This window comes from Ahaetulla prasina, chromosome 4 (genome assembly GCF_028640845.1).
Source record: "Ahaetulla prasina isolate Xishuangbanna chromosome 4, ASM2864084v1, whole genome shotgun sequence".
NCBI classification, from domain to species: Eukaryota; Metazoa; Chordata; class Lepidosauria; order Squamata; family Colubridae; genus Ahaetulla; species Ahaetulla prasina.
Genome location: NC_080542.1, coordinates 5,312,847 through 5,333,979, shown reverse-complemented (window position 1 = coordinate 5,333,979; position 21,133 = coordinate 5,312,847). Strand labels below are relative to the sequence as shown.

General features: G+C 46.1%; 1 protein-coding gene across 1 annotated transcript in view; it reads right to left on the bottom strand.

Annotated features, from left to right (window-relative positions):
• Positions 1-21,133, bottom strand: part of LOC131198696 (myosin-7) — a 59,177-nt gene that overhangs the window by 24,411 nt on the left and 13,633 nt on the right. Inside the window, exons 9-19 of the mRNA XM_058183608.1 lie at positions 21,015-21,078; positions 20,784-20,882; positions 18,326-18,429; positions 15,630-15,768; positions 13,087-13,205; positions 11,466-11,615; positions 9,098-9,268; positions 5,981-6,290; positions 4,255-4,325; positions 2,219-2,306; positions 1,020-1,137 (exon numbers count right to left, since the gene is read on the bottom strand). Coding sequence (XP_058039591.1) covers positions 1,020-1,137; positions 2,219-2,306; positions 4,255-4,325; positions 5,981-6,290; positions 9,098-9,268; positions 11,466-11,615; positions 13,087-13,205; positions 15,630-15,768; positions 18,326-18,429; positions 20,784-20,882; positions 21,015-21,078 — 1,433 coding nt within the window. The remainder of the gene's footprint in view (positions 1-1,019; positions 1,138-2,218; positions 2,307-4,254; positions 4,326-5,980; positions 6,291-9,097; positions 9,269-11,465; positions 11,616-13,086; positions 13,206-15,629; positions 15,769-18,325; positions 18,430-20,783; positions 20,883-21,014; positions 21,079-21,133) is intronic.

The window sequence follows — 21,133 nt, the reverse complement described above, 5'->3', positions numbered from 1 at the left end:
CCCGATGGCCACATGATCAAAATTCGAGCGCTTGGCCACCAATTCATATTTATGACAGTCATGTGATCACCACTTGTGACCTTCCCCATGGCCTTCTGACAAGTGAAGCCCACAGGGAAATGCTGGATTCACTTAATGACCACACGATTCACTTAACAGCCGGGACAGAAAAGATCATGAAATGAAACAAAATTGACGTAACAACTGCTTTGCATAGCCACAGAAGTTCCGGGTTCGGTTATGGTCGTATGTCGAGGACAACTTGTAGACGCATGGAAGATTTGATTGAATTTTGACAGCTTAAATTATTTTAAAGAATTGGCAAACCAAAAAGTCATTCAGAAAACACCATCTTTTTTAGAAACATCTTCCGCCAATATAAATAAGATATTTGGCAGTTTTCACTTTTACGTACAACTAGTCCTCAACCTACAACAGTTCATTTAGTGACCACTTGAAGTTACAGCGGCACTGAAAAAAGGACCGTTTTTCGACCGTTGCGGCAACCCCACAGTCAAATGATCAAAATTCAGATGCTTGAGAACTGACTCACATTTATGACCGTTGCAGCGTCCCTGAGCCACCTGATCCCTTCTTGCGACCTTTTGACAAGCCAAGTCAATGGGGGAAATCCAGATTCGCTTAACAACCATGTTCCTAATTTAACAACGGCAGGGATTCGCTTAACAACTGGGGCAAGGAAAGTCGTAAAACGGGGCAAAATTCACTTCATTTTGGACTCAGTTGTGGTCGTAAATCGAGGATTACCTATAGCCATTTCTATAACAGCAAACCTGTCTAAACGGTAAACCCCAAAATCAAAGTTTCATTGTTTTCCATTTTTTTCCCCACCTTGAGCACAAAGTCCAGAAATGGTTTCCAGGTTTTTCCCCACCTTGAGCACAAAGTCCAGAAACGATTTGTGGTTTTTTTCTTTAATCTTTTTTTGGGGGGGGAGGGGGATGACTTTTCCAAGGGTCTTTAAAGCCCCTCTCCAAACTTCTGAATTTCGGGCCTACCTTTGCCGGAAATCCCCGTAGAGGATCCGATTAGGGAATCCTTTCCGGCAGATACGGATCCCTTCCAACACGCCGTTACAACGCAGCTGGTGCATGACCAAAGGATTGTCTATAAACCCTGCGGAAGATGGAGAAAAAGCTGGTAGGTACGAAAGTAACAAGCCGGTCCTCATTGAGGAAGGATCGGAAGATGATGAAGTGACCTTTCCTAACAGGATGCTATCCGTAAGGCTTACCAGTTCGGTATAACCAGACGCATAATATATGTGGGTATATGCATAAAACTGTATTTATCTTATTTATTTATTTATTCCTTTATATTATGTAGTGTATAATGGAGGTGGTGAGAGAGGTTTGAATTCAATGAAATTTCACTTCAATGTATGCTGATTAGTTTACATTCAGAGTGAAAATAAAGCTATTATTCTAATAGCATATTAGATAATAAAGCATATTTTCTATTCTATTCTATTCTATTCTATTCTATTCTATTCTATTCTATTCTATTCTATTCTATTCTATTCTATTCCATTCCATTCCATTCCATTCCATTCCATTCCATATTTCTATTATGTTCTGTTCTATTCTATTTCTATATTCTATTCTATTCCATTCCATTCTATTCCATATTTCTATTCTATTCTATTCTATTCTATTCTATTCTATTCTATTCTATTCTATTCCATTTCATATTTCTATTCTATTCTATTCTATTCTATTCTATTCTATTCTATTCCATTCCATTCCATATTTTCTTTTCTATTCTATTCTATTTATTCTATTCTATTCTATTCTATTCTATTCTATTCTATTCTATTCTATTCTATTCTATTCTATTCTATTCTATTCTATTCTATTCTATTCCATTCCAGCTGGATCCAGTGCGTGACACACGGATGCGCAGAAGGCAGAGGAGAGGAGAGCAGTGAAAATCTATGGGCCGGTCCTTGGGATGGAAAAGCCACCAGTGCTAGCAAAGTCCCACCCTAGCTCTGAGGATAAAAGTCAGGCAGCAGAGATGAATAGGTGTGGCAGACAACTATTCATCTTTCGACCGGACAGACTGTGTTGAGAGAGAAACTTTTTGCTGGTGCTGCTGTTTGAGTTCACTTCAGAGGGTTTGTCATTTTTGCAATCAAGATGTAATAAATAAATGGGGACACCCCCCTTCAGGGTGGAATGTGGGGGTGAGGTCTCACCTGGGGTTTTGGTCTCGTTGGGGATAATGCAACGGACGAAGTGGGGATGGGTGGAGCGCAGGTTGGTCATCAGTTTGTTGAGGTTCTCCTGGGGCGGAAAAGGAAAGCAGATTTTGTGACTCGTCCTCCCTCCTCTCCTCAGCCGGGCCCCTCCCGTCTCCAACTGGGCCTTTTATCAGACTCCGAGTCTGATAATGAAGATGAACGGCCTGTCATGACTCCAGCCCCCGGCCCTGGCCCCATGCCCGGAGAGGATTCAAGGAGTGAAAGAAGAAGTCCGATAAACCTCACTCATACAGTGTGTGTTCCTTTGGCTCAGCCTTCAGAGCAGGAAGCCAACCAGGTGGTGGAATTACCCAGGCCTACTCCCTCTGACCCCTCCCTTTCCCAGATGCTGACAGCAGATCCAGCTGAAGACAATTCACAGTGGGTGGACCCTCGCTTCCGGAAATCTGAGAGGCGACGCCAGCAGAAGGAAGGGTGGGGCAGGCCTGGATAAATGCTGAGTCATGGAGCCACACCCCACAGCCTATATAAAGGACCTGCTTTTGCCATTCCAACCTTGAGTCAATCAAAGTCTTATCTAGTTTGCTGATATCGGACTCTTATCGCTGAAGTCACAACTTGGACTCCTGCCTGCCCTGATAAACCTCGAAGGAACTTGGCAAGCTGCAGAGGCTTCATTGCCAAGTTTGTTACGGACTTCCTTGACTCGTTCGTCAGAGTGAGGGTGGGACACAACAGCAGGAGTTTTAAGTTTGGAGGGAAAGAAAGGAGGATAAACGGGTTGGTGGGGAAAACTGAGGAAGGGGTGGGAGAAGGGAAGAAGGAGAAGAAATGCAAAAATGAGCGGATGGTATACAGAGGTCGGTGGGGAAGAACTTCCACTAGCAAGAAAGAAAGGAGATAAACAGAGAGGATGGATGGATGCAGAGGTGGTATTCAGCCAGTTCGGACCAGTTCACCCGAACTGGTAGCGGAAATCACCCCGGCTCTATGCCATCCTACTTACTGGTAGGAAAAGTAAGTGAATACCACCCCTGGATGGATGGATGGATGGATGAAAGGAAGAGGAAGAGAGGGGAGGGGAGGGAGGAAAGTAGAGAGGAAAGAAGGAGAAAAGGGGAGAGGAGAAGAGGAAGGAAGGGAGGAAGGGAGGGAGGGAGGGAAAAGGAGGGGGGAGGGAGGAAAAAAACATGAAGGAAAGAGAAGAGGGGAGAGGAGAGGAAAGGAGGGAGTGGAAGCAGAAGAGAGGAGAGGAAGGAAGGGAGAAGAGGAAAGAAGGGAGGAAGGGGGGGAGGAAGAAAAGGGGGAGGAAAAAGAATAGACAGGAAAGAAGGAAGGAAGGAGAAGAGGGGAGAGGAGGAGAGGGGGAGAACGATGGATGGAAGGAACGAAGGAAGGAAGGAAGGAAGGAAGGAAGGAAGGAAGGAAGGAAGGGAAAGGTGGGGGAGGAGGAAAGAAGACAGGAAAGAAAGAAGGGGAGAGGAGAGGAAGGGAGAAAGGAAGGAAGGGAAACGAGGAAGGAAGGAAGGAAAGAAGGAAGGAAGGAAAGAAGGAAGGAAGGAAAGGGGGAGGAAGAAGAGCAGACAGGAAAGAAGGAAGGAAGGAGAAGACGGGAGAGGAGGAGAAGGAGAGAGGGAGGGAGGGAGGGAGGAGGAGAAGAGAGGAGAGGAGAGAAGGAAAGAAGGAAGGAAGGAAAACGAAGAGAGGAAGACCAATGGATTTGAAAGAAAAAAGAAAGCCAACCGGGAGTCACAAAGAATCCTCGCGTGAGCCATTCCAATAACCTCCACTGAAGGCAAACTCAACGCTTAGGAGAAACCAACGTTGGCAAAGCCTTCCACGAAGCGGCCACCTAGACTTTGCTCAGCCCCAGGGTGGGACTGCCTCCTTCTCCTCGGGTGCAAGTGGTTGAACAAGGCACCCGAACCGGAGATCGGACGACACCTCGGACGGACGTCGACGGTCCAGAACGAACAGGGAAAGACTACAAAGAAGGTCCCCGTTCCCGCCGACGTTTGGGTTCTCCTTACCCTGTGCAAGGCCGACACCGTCTGGAAGGAAGACCCTTTCTTCTTGTGAGTCCCCTTCCCCTTCTCCAGCGCTGCGGAGGATAAGAAAGACGGAAGAAAAACCAACTTGAAAAGCAATTCCGTGTTCAGTGGATCACGGCTATATCTCGGACTACAATTCCCATCGTATCCCAGGCGTCTCAAAGGCGGGCCGGCTGATGTGGGGTGGAATCCCCACCCCCACCCCGCCATCTGGAGCACTTTCTGCGAGGTGAATGGAAGGCCATCCATTCACCAAGGAGACCGAAATTGGCCTGGTTTTTATGTATTGAATTATTGTATTTTACCCTACTTCTTATTGTAAACGCTTTGTGTAGGATTTTAGTGGCCATGCGTCTTTCGAACCTTGTGAGTGAGGGCTAACTTTTTCACTGTCGCGTGCCAAAAGCGTGGAGGGGGGGGTTCGCCAATGCATGCCCACACCCATTATTCAATGCGCCCCCCACCCTGTGCATGCAACCCCTCTGCGCTCCTCCCGCTTTTGGCACGGTGGGCCTGGTAGGCCTATTTTTCACCCTTCCCAGACTCCAGAGACTTCCTTGGAGCCTGGGGAGGGTGAAAACAGTCTCCCTCCCCCTGGAAGCCCTCCAGAGGCTGGAAACAACCTGTTTCTCGACTTCCAGTGGGCCCAGAAGGCCCAAAATTCAGCTGGCCAGCACACGTATGCGCACTGGAGCTGAGCTAGGGCAATGCTTGCGTGCCCACCAAGATGGCTCCACGTGCCATTTGAAGCACACGTGCCATAGGTTCGCCATTACAGGCCTATAGGCTATATCAACAAATAATAATGACTAAAAGAAGACCTACGCAACTACCATGATATTAGGCCAGATTAACTGCCCATTTATTTAAACATACAGATAGCCCTGAAGGTAGGACCGTTCATTTAGTGGCGGTTCAAAGTTTTGAGGCTGTCTAGAAGACCTCCAAGGTCCCTTCCAGCTTTGTTATTCTGTTCTGTTCTGTCTTTGAGGGGGGGAAAATAACCCTAGAAAGTCCAGTTGCCTTTTGGAAACAGACTTTTTCTCTTTCTCCCCCTCCCTTCCTCTCTCTGTCCCTCTCCCCCTCCTTCTCGCTCCCTCCCTCCCTCTCCTCCCTCTCTCTCTCTCCCTACCCTCTCTCTGTCCCTCTCCTCCTCTCCCCTTTGTCCTCTCCTCTCCTTCTCTCCACCTCCTCCTCTCCTCCCTCTTTCTCTCTCTCCTCCTCTCTCTCTCTCCCTCTCCCTCCTCCCTATCTCTGTCCCTCCCTCCCTCTCCTCTCCCCTCTTCTTTCTCTGTCCTCTCCTCTCCTTCTCTCCACCTCCTCCCTCCCTCTCTCTCTCTCTCTCCCTACCTCTCTCTGTCCTCTCCTCCTCTCCCCTCTTTCTCTCTCTGTCCCTCTCCCTCCCTCCCTCTGTCCCTCTCCCTCTCCCCCTCTCTCTGTCCCTCTCCTCCTCTTTCTCTCCCTCTCCCTCCCTCCCTCTCCTCCCTCTTTCTCTCTTTCTCCCTCTCCCTCCCTCTCCCTGTATTTCTCTCTCTCTTTCAGTCTCTCATCTAAGTCCATCCCACATTCCATACGGCCTCACTTGGCTTCCACTCTCCCTACTCTTGAAGGCTGACGAGTTCTGCTCGGCTTTCAATCTCATAGACCTGAAGGTTGTTTGAAGGCATCGGGGCCTCCTCTCTTATCTCCTTCCATTTTTTCTTACGTGCGTCCGCTCCAGCGTAGTTGGCAAACAGGTTGGCCAGGAGCTTCATGGCCGACTTCTGGTAGAGACCCACCACCGTTTCATTGAGAGGGTCCTTGTTCTTCTGCAGCCACCCCATAATGTTGTAGTCCACGGTGCCCGCGTAGTGGATCAGGGCAAAGTGGGCCTCGGGTCTGCCCTTGATGACTCGCGCTTTGCCGAAGTTGGCCGATTTACCCAGGTGGTTGTCGTACAGCTTGGCCTTGAAGGTCATGTCAGTGGCCTTGGGGAACATGCATTCCTCTTCCAGGATGGACATGATGCCCATGGGCTGAAGAAGAAAAAAAACCAAGGCATTACAACTGAGAAGATCTGTCCTTCAGTATCTCGCCATGGGTTTACACGAACGGCACAAACGGAAGGTGGGATTCAGCCAGTTTGGACCGATTCGGGAGAACCGGATGCTAATTTTTACATCTGGTTCGCCGAACCGGTAGTTGCAAGGCCTGGCTGGCCCCCACCTACCTCCCAGGAGTCTCCACACAGCCCATTTTAGATGCCAGGTAAGTGCAGCCTGTTTCCCGCCTCCAGAGAGCCTCCAGAGCCCAGGGGAGGCTGTTTTCATCCTCCTGGAGGCTTAAGGAAAGCCTCCAGAGCTTGGGGAGGGCAAAAAATGAGCCTCCCAAAAGTTCCAGAAGTCCGGAAACAAACCCATTTTCGGATTCTGGAGTGCCTCCGGAGCCTGGGGGGGGCGTTTTTGCCATCCCGGAGGCTTGAGGAAAGCCTCCAGAGATTGGGGAGGGCAAAGACTCCCCCACTGCCATGGTGCAGGAGGCCAAGTAGACCAGACCCACCATGGCCACGCCCACCCAGCAACCAGGCACAGAACCGGTTGCTAAAATTTTTGAATCCTACCTACTGACTGAAGATCACGTCAGTCGTAATAGAGTGGGAAGGGACCTTGGAGGTCTTCTAGTCCAACCCCCTGCTCAAGCAGGAGTGATTCTATACCGTTTCGGATAAATGGCTTTCCAATCTCTTCTTAAAAGCCTCCAGTGATGGAAGCACCCACAACTTCTAGAGGCAACTTCTGTTCCATTGGTTAATTTGGTCTCCTCCCAAAATCCCCAAAGCTTCAACCAAAAACTATCTACCATTGACCTCACCCCATTCCTAAGAGGTCTGTAAGGGGTGTGCATAAGAGCACCAGCGTGCCTACCGTTCCTGTCCTATTGTTTCCTTTCGTTACTGCAGAAAAAATAATTGCTACCAACCTGCCTTCCATTGAGGACCTGTATACTGCACGAATCAAGAGGGCCGTGAAAATATTTACAGACCCCTCGCATCCTGGACGTAAACTGTTTCAACTCCTACCCTCAAAACGACGCTATAGAGCACTGCACATCTATTGATGTGACTGCACTGAGGGCTCTGTGTCGGAGACAGAGCGGGGGCCAGGGCCGTATGCCAGTTATCAGCTGCCTTCGGAGGCAGACATCAGTGAGGCAGAAGAAAGCTGGAGCCTGTTCCCAGTGTGCGCATGCACAGAGCTGCCAGGAGAAGCTAAGGAACAAGGGTCGACTCAGGAGTAAAGCCAGAGGTAGACGATGAGCGGCCCCTCCCAAAGGGAATAAAAGAGGTGTGGAGTTTGCAGGAGACCATTAGTGCGCTTAATTGGTTCGTGACTCTCAGTGACTCCTTGCCAAGTTTTGAAGATATCGGCCTAGCAGCTCCCCGAGCCAGATAAGGTCAGTGACTGTAAATTCACCGAATGAAAGACTTGGCTGGATGTGAAAGAGAAGAATTCACAGTCATTTAATAAAAAGGGGTTTTTATCAGGACAATGTAGTCTGCTTCAGGGTTTGGGGAAGCCTAGGTCAGAACACCTATTCTCCAAAACACCTGAAGGTAGGACAAGAAGCAATGGATCAAAACTCATCAAGGAGAGAAGCGGGCCTCTGTGGCTCAGACTGGTAAGACAGTCTGTTATTAACAGCAGCTGCTTGCAATTACTGCAGGTTCAAGTCCCACCAGGCCCAAGGTTGACTCAGCCTTCCATCCTTTATAAGGTAGGTAAAAATGAGGACCCAGATTGTTGGGAGCAATAAAAAGTTGACTTTGTATATAATATACAAATGGATGAAGACTATTGCTTAACACAGTGTAAGCCGCCCTGAGTCTTCGGAGAAGGGCGGGATATAAATGCAAATTAAAAAAACAACAACCAACCTCCTTGATGAGCAACTCTGCTGCCTTCGACATGACCTGAGTTTAACTCATAGAATCATCTATTACAATGTCCTTCCTGTTGAAGACTACTTCAGCTTCAGTTGCAACAATACACGAGCACACAATAGATTTAAGCTTAATGTTAACCGCTCCAATCTTGATTGCAGAAAATATGACTTCAGTAACAGAGTTGTTAATACTTGGAACACACTACCTGATTCTGTAGTCTCTTCCCAAAATCCCAAAAACTTCAACCAAAAACTGTCTACTATTGACTTCACCCCATTCCTAAGAGGACTATAAGGGGCGTGCATAAGAGCACAAAAGTGCCTACCGTTCCTGTCCTATTGTTTTCCTTTCATTATATCTAATTAATATAGTTATTACATACTTATGCTTATATATATGCTTATATATTGTATAGTTATTTCATGCTTATGCTTATATATACTGTGTGACAAAATAAATAAATAAAAATAAATAAATAAATAAATAAATAAACCTAGAACTAAGGAGAAATTTCTTAACAATGAGAACAATTAACCAGTAGAACTGCTTGCCACCGGAAGTTGTGAGTTGCTCCAAAACTGAAAGCTTTTAAGAAGAGATTGGACAACCCTTTGTCTGAACTGGTCTGGGGTTTCCTGCTTGGGCAGAGGGTTGGACTAGAAGGCCTCCGAGGTCCCTTCCAACTCTGCGATTCTGTCAAGGGCCCTGATGTTGTTGACCCTAAACACTTTTGAGGACTTCCAAAAGTTGTGCGCTGCTAGCCCAACTTCTGATCCATCTTATAACCCCAACATGGAGCATTTCATTCTTCAAATAACATTTCCTTGTGGATCTAAATTGGGTCACAACCAGGATCAGGAATGAAAGACGGAAGGAGGTGCCTGGTGAAAAGCCAGGTACCTTCTCAATGAGGTCAATGCAGGCCTGGAGGTCCATGCCGAAGTCGATGAACACCCATTCGATGCCCTCCTTCTTGTACTCCTCTTGTTCCAGCACAAACATGTGATGGTTGAAGAACTGCTGCAGCTTCTCGTTGGTGAAGTTGATGCAGAGCTGCTCAAAGCTGTTGAACTGGGTGGGGGAGGGGGGAAAAAGAGAGAAATCAGCCTTCCTGAAGGTGACCATTTCTAGAAGATTAGACTTTTTTCAGCAGGAACCCTTGTCAGTTAAAGTCAAAGCCAGGGGTGGGATTCAACCGGTTCGGACCGATTCAGGCGAACCCGATGCTAATTTTACATCCGGTTCGCTGAACCGGTAGTTACAAGGACTGGCTGACCACGCCCACCTCACTCCACCCCTCCCAGGAGTCTCCATGCGGCCAGTTTTGAATGCCAGGTAAGTGCAGGACTTGCGCGGAGGCTCTGGGAGGGTGAAAAATGGGCCTCCTGGAAGTACCGGAAGTCCAGAAACGGGCCTGTTTTTCCGGCCTCCAGAGCAAAGAGAAGGCCATTTTTGCTCTCCTGGAGGCTCGAGGAAAGCCTCTGGAGCCTGGGGAGGGCAAAAAATGGGCCTACCGGAAGTACCCTCATGGCCACGCCCACCCAGCAACAGGGCAGAGAAGTGATTGCTAACATTTTTCAATCCCGCCCCTGGTGAAAGCTCCTGAAAATTAGTTCAACTTTTTTGGGGGTGTGGGTGAGTGGGTGGGTGAATGGATGAGTGGATAAGTGGAAAAGAGGGAGGAGGGTGGATGTGTGGGGGAGGGAGGGAGGGATGGATAGGTGGGCGGTTGGATAAGTGGAAGGGAGGGAGGGAGGAAGAGTGGGTGGATGGATGGATGGATGGATGGATGGATGGATGGATGGATGGGTGAATGGATGGGTGGAAGGGACAGAGGGAGGGATGGAGGAGGAGGGATAAATGGGTGGATGGAAAAATGGATGGGTGGGTGGATAAGTGGAAGGGAGGGAGGAGGAGGAAGGAAGAGTGGGTGGATGGGTGGATGGATGGATGGATGGAGGGAGGGAGGGAGGGATAAATGGGTGGTTGGAAAAATGGATGGGTGGGTGGATAAGTGGAAGGGAGGGAGGGAGAGTGGGTGAATGGTGGGTGGGTGGAAGGGAGGAAGTGGGTGGATGGAGGGAGGGAGGTTGGATGGGAGGATGGATGGGTGGATGGATAGATGGAAGATGGATGGGTGGGTGGATAAATGGAAGGGAGGGAGGGAGGGAGGAAGAGTGAGTGGGTGGGTGGGTGGGTGGGTGAATGGATGGGTGGGTGGATAAGTGGAAAGAGGAGGAGGGTGGAAGGATGGATGGATGGAGGAAAACGGATGGGTGGGTGGAAGGAAGGAATGGTAGAAGGAAAGAAAGGAGGAAGGGAGGAAGGAACGGAAGGGAGGAAGGATGGGTAGATGGATGGATGCATGGATAGAGGGGTGGATGGATGGAAAATGGATGGATGGGTGAACGGATGAATGGAAGGAGGGAAGGGAGGGAGGGAAGAAGATAGAAAAATGGATAGATGGATAGGTGGATGGAAGGAAGGAATGGTAGAAGGAAAGAAGGGAGGAAAGAAAGAAGAAAGGAATGATGGAAGAAGGAAGGAAGAGTGGGTGGGTGGGTGTATGGGTGGAAGGAAGGAAGGCAGGGAGAGAGTGATGAATGTATATATATATATATATATATATATATATATATATATATATATATATATGTATGTATGTATGTATATATATATATGTATGTATATATATATATATATGTAGGTCTTTGGTTATTCGGGTTTCTCCGCGTAAAATTGGAAGTGTCTTGGCGGCGTTTCGTGAAGTCTCATTCGTCATCTTCAGGCTTCAGCTTCGTGCTTCTGGGAGCAGTGCTCCTCCTGAAGCACGGTTGAAGCCTGAAGATGACGAATGAGACTTCGTCGAAACGTCGCCAAGACACCTCCAATTTTACGCGGGAGAAAACCCGAATAACCAAAGACCTACATACAAACACCCACGAAAACCTCAGAAAACAAATCTATATCTATATCTATATCTATCTATATATATATATAGAGAGAGAGAGAGATGGATGGATGGATTGGTGGTGGATGGATAGAAGAATGGAAGCATGGATGGACGGGCCTGGCCAAAGCTGAACAAGATGGCTTGAGGGCCAAAGAAGATCCTGACAATTTCTAACAGCAAGCAAAATGGTCCCACCATCCATCCATCCATCTACCATTTACCGGCAACGGGTAAATTCTGAGAACTGCAGTCCTGGGGAAGGTCGATCTATCCAAAAAACAAAACAAACTCGCGACTCGAGAAGGAATTACTCACGTCGAAGATCTCAAAGCCAGCAATATCCAACACCCCAATGAAATACTGCCGGGGCAGCTTGGTTTCCAGCGTGGTGTTGATTCTCATGACCATCCAGACAAACATCCTCTCGTAGACAGCTTTGGCCAGAGCCCCAGTGGCATAGTACACCTAACGAGGAAAAAGAAGTGATGGGGAGGTGAAGCTTCTTCCCTTCCTAAATTCTCCGACAAAGTTCAAGAGGACCAGACTAAACTACAGAATATAGAATATAGAATAGAATACGTAGAATATAGAATATAGCATAGAATACATAGAATATAGAATACAGAATACAGAATACAGAATAGAATAGAATACATAGAATATAGAATAGAATAGAATAAATAGAATATAGAATATAGAATATAGAGTATAGAGTATAGAATATAGAAAAAAGACTTTAGAATACAGAATAAAGAATACAGAAGAGAAGAGAAGCGAATATAGAGTATAGAATATACACTATAGAATACTGAATAGACTATAGAGTATAGAGCATATATAGAGTTAAGAATATAGAATGCAGAATATAGAATAAAGAATAGAAAAAATATATAGAATATAGACTATATTTTATTTATTTTATTTTATTTTTCATATTTTTATACCGCCCTATCTCCCTAGGGACTCAGGGCGGTTCACAACCAGATAAAAATATACATATGAATACAAATAAAACATCCATTAAAAAACTTATTATAATTGGCCGAATAATTAAAATGATAATAAAAATAATAAAATCCCCATTAAAACCAATTCAAATTTAAAATCTAGTCCAGTCCTTAGACTACAGAATACAGGACAGGACAGGATAGGATAGGATAGGATAGGATAGGATAGGATAGGATAGGATAGGATAGGATAGGATAGGATAGGATAGAATAGAATAGAATAGAATAGAATAAAATAGAATAGAATAGAATAGAAACTATAGGATATAGAATATAGACTATAGAATACAGAATATAGAATAAAGAATAGAATATATAGACTATAGACTATAGAATACAGAATACAGAATAAAGAAGAGAAGAGAAGAGAAGAGAAGAGAAGAGAATATAGTATACAGTATATAGACTATAGACTATAGATTATAGACTATAGACTACAGACTACAGACTACAGACTAGAAGAAGAGAAGAGAAGAGAAGGGAAGGGAAGGGAAGGGAAGGGAAGGGAAGGGAAGAGAAGAGAAGAGAAGAGAAGAGAAGAGAAGAGAATATAGCATACAGACTACAGACTACAGACTACAGACTAGACTAGACTAGACTAGACTAGACTAGACTAGACTAGACTAGACTAGACTAGAATAGAATAGAATAGAATAGAATAGAATAGAATAGAATAGAATAGAATAGAATAGAATAGAATAGAATTATTTATTGGCCAAGTGTGATTGGACACACAAGGAATTTGAATTAGACACACAAGGAGACAACCTGAGTCTGCTTGGGGGTTGTGCGCATAAGAACATCTCACCCCATTAAAAAAGAAATCAGTACGTCCACATTTGAATGTGAAAACTGGGTCCTTCTCATTTTTTTTTTCCTTTTCTTTTGAGAGTTGGTTTTTCTCTCTCTAGGCCAGGTGGGATTCTTACCTGTTGGACATTTTGCCCTTTGGTGACGTACTCGTTCCCCACTTTGACCCTCGGGTGGCAAAGCCCCTTGAGCAGGTCTGCGGAGTTCAGGGCCATCAGATACGCCGACTTGTCAGCTTCTGCAAGAGCCACGGAAGAGGTTCAGTACAAGCCCGTCTCTTGGGTTAGGAGATAGGGGGGAACAGGTTGAAAAAGACTCAAGCGGTGGACGGTCAACTTGTAATTTTTTTAATACATCTTTTGGAGAATTAAAACTATTGTGGTCCAACTCCGCTGTGGAGCTGGCAGCGGAGTCGGACAGGGATGAGGCTGAGGAAGAACATGGGCCAGTCCTAGAGGCTGGGGAAGGCCCAAATGAGGGCTCTGTGTCGGAGGCAGAGGTGGGGCCAGGGCCATCGGGGAGTGACATGCGGACTCTGGAGTGTTGTGACTCGTCCTCCCTCCTCTCCTCAGCCAGGTCCCTCCCGTCTCCATCCGGGCCTGTTATCAGACTCTGAGTCTGATAATGAAGATGAACGGACTGTCATGCCTCCAGCCCCTGGCCCTGGCCCCATGCCCGGAGAGGATGCCAGGAGTGAACGGACAAGCCCGATAAACTTCACTCCTACAGCGTGTGAGCAGGAATGTGCTGGAATTACTGACAGCAGATCCAGCTGAAGACAATTCAGCGTAGGAGGACCCTCGCTTCCGGAGATCTGAGAGGCGATGCCAGCAGAAGGACGGGTGGGGCAAGCCTGGATAAATGCCGAGTCATGGAGCCACACCCCACAGCCTATATAAAGGACCTGCTTTTGGCATTCCAACCTTGAGTCAAGCAAAGCCTTGACTGGCCCCTCCCATAAGGCTTAAAAGACCAGCAACAACATTAATAGACTTACTCCTTGTCTTGCTGCCTTTATTTCTTGTCTGCATCTTCTGCTTTTGAACTTTTGCCAAGAAAAGCCTTTGGCAATTTGCCTAATTAGACCAAGGTTGGTGATAAGACTGAAGAATTGTGTTAGGAAGAATCTGTTTTGATTTAGTTTGGACGATGCTGAGAATGAGTTACTCATGCGCTCGTCACATCTCGCTTGGATTACTGCAATGCTCTCTACATGGGGCTCCCCTTGAAGAGCATCCAGAGGCTTCAGTTGGTTCAGAATGCATCTGCGCGGGTAATAGAGGGAGCCCCTCGTGGCTCCCATGTGACACCTCTCCTGCGCAGACTGCACTGGCTACCTGTGGCCTTTCGGGTGCGCTTCAAGGTTTTGGTTACCATCTTCAAAGCGCTCCATGGCATAGGGCCGAGTTATTTACGGGACCGCCTGCTGCCACCGACTACCTCCCACCGACCGGTACGCTCTCATAGGGAGGGACTCCTTAGGGTGCCGTCCGCCAGGCAGTGCCGACTGGCGACACCCAGGGGAAGGGCCTTCTCTGTGGGGGCCCCCACCCTCTGGAACGAGCTCCCCCCAGGATTACGTCAACTTCCTGACCTTCGAACCTTCCGCCGCAAGCTTAAGACACATCTATTTATTTGTGCAGGGCTGGCCTAGGGTTTAATTTTAAAATTAATTTTAAATGGGGTTTTGTATTTTTTAACCATAGTTTTAAATTTGGCCTAATGGAATACGTTTTTTAAATGTTGTTTTAACATGTATTTATTTTATACTTTATGTTTTATAAGGCTGTAAACCGCCCTGAGTCCTCGGGAGATAGGGCGGTATAGAAATTTGAATAATAAATAAATAAATAATTCTCAGCTGTTCTAATAAAGTCTGTTTGTTTTTGAACTCATTGCGTTTCATACTACCTACTTGGGCCTGGGTCACAACAAAAACATTAAGCTGCATGCCTCAACGTCTATGGAGGTTCTCAAATCACCCAGGTCATCCTTTGTCTTTTAAACGCAGATGGATTGCTGAATCTAGTCCTGGGTTGGTTCTCCTATGTTGTGCCATGCGGTTCGGAAGTGGCTGTTTTGTTTCCCCAATGTATAGATCTGCGCACGGCTCCCTGCCTTGTTACCAAGTTGCTCAGTTTGCGTATGGGTGTTTTATCCTTAGGGGTGGACAAGCTACTGCCTTCTTGGGCTTGAAACGTGCATGCACGTTGTGTCGGCTGAAGATCCTCACGCTATTCCTGCAACGTACGGAATGACAACGTGGTTTCGTTTATTGTCCTCTGTGTTGTCTTGTTTTGGAGGACCTTCTGCAGGGGGTTTTTTTTTTTTTTGGTGTTTTTTTTTTTTTTGAGATTTGATGAAGGTCCACTTGGGATAGCCACACATTCTAAGAGCTTCCTTGATGGCTTTTCGTTCTTTTTTGGGAGGATCTCCAGCCAACACAACATACAGGCACATTTCAAACCCATCACAAGCGCAACCACTCACTTACGACGGTCTTGCTTTAGCAAGGGATGCCTGAGGCTCATTGGCTGCCGTAAGTTGAGGGTTACCGGTATCCTTTTAATAATTTTATCCTTCACTGTGTATGGATGAACCTTGGTAAATTATTTCTCATCCTCGTAATTTGGGTGTGTGTGTGATCATTTCTTCCCCTCACCTTCAGTCCCATCAGGCTCGGCTTGTTCTTCTCGTTGCTTCTGCTTGAATTTCATGTTCCCGTAGTGCATGATGGCCCCTGTCAGTTTGTAGATGGAGTTTTTCTCTTCTTGGGTGAACCCCAAGATGTCAAAGGCACTCTGGGGTTTGGAGGGGGGGAAAAAAACACAGGGGATAAGTATTTTCTCTAAGCACAACCGAAACCAGCCAGCTATTCAGTTCCAACAAAACGATCTCCAATCTTGGATTTCTCAGAGACAGGTCGGGACTACACGTCCCATGCGCCTTTACTTGGGGAAAGTTCAGGGCGCAATACCGTAGTTGAACTAGAGATATCCTACCTCGGCAACGTGAAGACCTGTGGACTTCAACTCCCAGAATTCCCCAGCTAGCCACCCTGGATGGAGATTTCTGGGAGTAGAAGTCCACAAATCGTAAGTCTTCAAGTTGCTGAGTGTCGGAGCCTGAATCTGCGGAAGATGATGAGCTGGAGCTAGAGCCAACAGAGATTGAGGGGGCAGCTTTGTTGACTTTGGAGGAATGGTGGGGGGAGCAGGACGAGGCAGCCCAGGATCCCTCAGGATTGGGATGGCTTGCTAGCAGGGAAGAACGGGGGCAGGATGACCGAGAGAGGGCAAGCAGTGGACATGCGATAGAGCTCAGGCGATGAGCAAGGACTTCCTCCTCCTGATCCACGAGCACGGAGAGTGGAGAGAAGGCGAGAACAGCAAAGACTGACCCGACGACTCGGGAGGAAACACCCTGCCCCTCTTCACAAGGCACACCTGGGTACTGAGACTTAAGGACACACTGTGGGGAGGGGTTTTTGTCAGGAACAAACACTGAATTGATAGAGTTTGGTGTCCGGTAGAGATAGACGGAGTTTGCTTCTTCCTGACTTTGTGGACTCATTGTTTGTTCCTTGTTTCATGGACTCCTTTCCCTGTTCCTTTATTTTGCTGGACTGGGCGCAGCTGGTTGTGTGACCTTCGTGCCTTGTCCCGGGTCATCACACTGAAGTTCAAGTTCAATAGTCCAAAACATCTTGAACAAGAAGTGTCCAATCTGGGCAATTTGAAGACCTGTGGACATCAACTCCCAGAATTCCCCAGCTAGCCACACTGCATGGGGAATTCTGGGAGCTGAAGTCCACAAATCTTAAGTCTTCAAGTTGCCGAGGTTCAAAGTTCAATAGTCCAAAACATCTTGAACAAGGAATGTCCAATCTGGGCACCTTGAAGACCTGTGGACATCAAGACACAGAATTCCCCAGCTAGCCATGCGAGAATGGGGAATTCTGGGAGTCGAAGTCCACAAATCTTAAGTCTTCAAATTGCCCAGGTACAGGGCTCAATAGTCCAAAACATCTTGAACTAGGGGTCTCCAACCTTGTTAGCACCTTTGTGGACTTCGATTCCTAGAATTCCCCAGCTTGATGGAGAATTCTGGGAGCTGAAGTCCACAGATCTGAAGTCTTCAATTTGCCCTGGTTCAGAGTTCAAACCCATGCTGTCCCAGGGAATTCTGGGAGTTAAAGTCCTCTGATCTAGAAACTAAGTTGGAGAACACTTGGAGAATATATTTTTAAAAAATTGGTTTTATTCAACGTTTAGATCTTTAAATCATAATTACATTTTTACAGCTTTCCAAAACCGGCATTTTTAGTAATATCCACTATCTCTTGGCCAATTATATACATATGCATTTTGTTTGTTACATATTTATATAAATACGTTTTATATACATCTCTACTACACATTAAATAGAACGTTTCATTATAATATCTTCTCTTTTACTATATACTATCCATTAATTTTCGATTCCTTTTCCAGCTAATCATACCACCTGTTCCATATTTCATACTAAATAAATAAATAAATACTAAATAAATAAAAACTCTCTGTCCTTAAGTTCTGCACACATCTTTTTTATAATCATCGTGTTAGTTGGAGCGTTTTGTTGCTTCCAGGTTTGAGCAAATGAAATTCTAGCGGCTGTAATTATGTGGACTATGAGGTATTGAATTCCTTTAGTCTTTTTTTTTGTTTTGTTTTATAATCCCTAACAAAAATAATTCCGGTTTCATATCTATTTTTTTCCCCCAGTCATTTCCTCCAACCATTTTTTAATTTTATCTCTTGCTTTGGGACATGTCCACCACATGTGGTGGTATGTCCCTTGTGCACGATTGCATTTCCAACACCGATCGCCTCCCACCGACTCGAACGCTCTCACAGAGAGGGACTCCTTAGGGTGCTGTCCGCCAGGCAGTGCCGACTGGCGACACCCAGAGGAAGGGCTTTCTCTGTGGGGGCTCCCACCCTCTGGAACGAGCTTCCCCCAGGGCTTCGTCAACTTCCTGACCTCCGAATCTTCCGCCGCGAGCTTAAGACACATCTATTTATTTGCGCAGGGCTAGCCTAGGGTTTTAGTTTTTAAATTTAGTTTTTAATGGGGTTTTATATTATTTTATTCTAGTGATATTTTTAATTCGGCCTAATTAATAAGTTTTTTAATTGTTGTTTTTACCTGTATTATTTGCATGTTTTTATCTGGCTGTGAACCGCCCTGAGTCCTTCGGGAGATAGGGCGGTATAAAAATTCGAATAAATAAATAAATAAATAAATAAAAATCTTAGCCGATCTCTCCGGGGGGGGGGTAAATGCCACCTATAAAACATAGAGAATATTACTCACGTCAGTTGCTAACAGTTCCTCGGCATCATCGATGGAGGGTACCGTGGTTTCTCCTTGGGAGATGAAGGCGTAGTCGTAAGGATTGTTGGTGACCAACAGCATATCTAGAAAGAGAAAATGGAGGGAAGAAGTCAGGCGTTTACACAACATGTTTATTTATTTTATTTTATTTTATTTATATATTTTGTCACAACAATATACATAAGCATCACACAAAAAGATTATATAGTATATAAACACATATATGAATAAATATAAGGAGGTATAAGCATATATATAGGAAGAAGAAAAGAAAAACAATAGGACAGGAACGGTAGGCACATTTGTGCGCTTATGCACGCCCCTTACAGACCTCTTAGTAATGGGGTGAGGTCAATAGTAGAAAGTTTTTGGTTAAAGCTTTTGGGATTATGGGAAGAGACCATAGAGTCAGGTAAAGTGTTCCCAAGCACTGATGATTCTGTTACAGAAGTCATATTTTCTGCAATCTAGATTAAAGCGGTTGACATTAAGTTTAAATCTGTTGGTTGCTCTTGTGTTATTGCAATTAAAGCTGAAGTAGTCTTTAACAGGAAGGACATTACAATAGATGATTCTGTGAGTTAAACTTAGGTCTTGTCGAAGGCGACGGAGTTCCAAGTTTTCTAAGCCCAGGATTTCAAGTCTGGTGGGATAAGGGATTTTGTTGTTTTCAGAGGAGTGAAGAACTCTTCTTGTAAAATATTTCTGGACACGTTCAATTGTATTGATTAAAGGTAAAGGTTCCCCTTGCACATACGTGCTAGTCGTTCCCGACTCTAGGGGGCGGTGCTCATCTCCGTTTCAAAGCCAAAGAGCCAGCCCTGTCAGAAGATGTCTCCATGGTCATGTGGCTGGCATGACTCAATGCCAAAGGCTCATGGAACGCTGTTACCATCCCACCAAAGTGGTCCCTATTTTTCTACTTGCATTTTTTACATGCTTTCAAACTGCTAGATTGGCAGAAGCTGGGACAAGTTACGGTACTACGCAGCACTAGGGATTTGAACCGTTGAACTGCCGACCTTTCGATCAACAAGCTCAGCTTCTTACCCACTAAGCCACCGCGTTCCTTCACTTCCTAACCTTCTCTTCCTAAGCGGTTACTCCATCGCCAGAAGAGGACAAGGGCCATTTTGAAATGGAAACAACACTTTACCACTGCTGTAAATCTCAAAGCAGATCCCTAGTCCAGCCCCCTGCTCAAGCAGGAGAACCTATACCAGGGGTGAAATGCTCCCGGTTCGGACCGGATCGAGCGATCCGGTAGCAATGGGGAGGGGGGGCGGGTAATTCGGAGAACCGGTAGCAAAAATCCCTGCCTCCCCATCCACTCATGCCCACCCAATTGCTGCTGCTTTCGGGCTCGCTGCCTTGCTTTGCTTCGGCTGCTGCAATCAATTGTATCAGCGAGCAACTCAATCTGCCTGCCTGCAATCCATCTCATCGGTGAGCAACTCAATCTGCCTTCAATTGGGTAATTGAAGGGGAGAGGGGAGCTTTAAAAAAATAGTTAATTGGGAGGTTTTTTAGGAGCTTTCTTACTATTTTTTTAGACATAGCAATTTAAAGTTAAGGAAGTTAACTTAAATCGCTATAATAAAATAAAATAATACAATAAAATATTTGTGCAGCTTTCTGAGATTTGGTGTGTTTCTGTAGTGTTTCGCTCTAACTACACAAACACACAAAATCTCACAAAGCTGCATGTGGCATTTTGTGTGTGTGTGTGTGAGAGAGAGAGAGAGAGAGAGAGAGAGTCAGTTGTGTCGTGTTGTGTGTGTGTAAAGTGTGAAAGTTGGTTTTTGAGCTTTTTTTGGCTGTGTGAGGTTCCGGCTTGTTGCAGGAGCCATTTTGGGTGAAGTGCAGCTGCTTTTGCATCGTGCGTGAGTCAGTTGTGTTGTGTTGTGTGTGCGTGAAGTGTGAAAGTGGGTTTTTGGTACCTCTTATTGTTTTGTGTACTTTGTTTATTCTTTTTATTATTTATGGTTATTGGCCACGCCCGCCTGGTCACCTGACCACCAAGCCATGCCCACCAATTAAGCCACGCCCACAGAACTAGTAGGGAAAATTTTTAGATTTGTTTGTGCCGCACCTCTATGCCCCGTTTGGGCCTAGTAGGCCTCCCTGCAGCCTCCTGGGAGCAAAAACGGGCCATGGGGGCCGTGCTGCACCCCTATGCCCCATTTGTGCCTAGTAGGCATCCCTGTATCTCCTGGGAGCAAAAACGGGCCGGGCGGGACACCACACACCCCTCAGGATCCCATTTTGGGTCTAGTAGGTCTCCCTGCATTTACCTGAGAGCCAAAACAGGGTGCAGGGGGACTCCTGGAAGGGGTAGGGAAGGGGGAAGCCAGCCAGCAACCAGTTCCCCCGAACCGGCTGAATCCCACCACTGATCTTAACTAGGGTCTTTATAAATTCATGGCGAATGACTCACCCAACAGCTCTGGCTTCTTGTTGGACAAGATCTGGTAATAGATGTGATAATTCCTCTCAGCCTTCAGCTGGAAGATTACTCTGGATTTTTCCAGGAGATCTAAGGAGAAGACGGAGACGTGGAGAACGACAAAAGATACCGAGATGGTGAACAAGTGTGGAAAAAACCCAGAAGAACTTTCAAAGAATCAGTCAAAGATTTTAAGAATTTTGGAAAGCCCCCAAAACTCACAGGTTTCTATGTCGGCGGACGCCAGCTTTCCTGTTGCCCCGAAGTGAATTCGAATGAATTTACCCTGAAGAAGAAACGGAGAAATGGATTGAGGGCAGGATTAGAAGCTGGCAAAAATT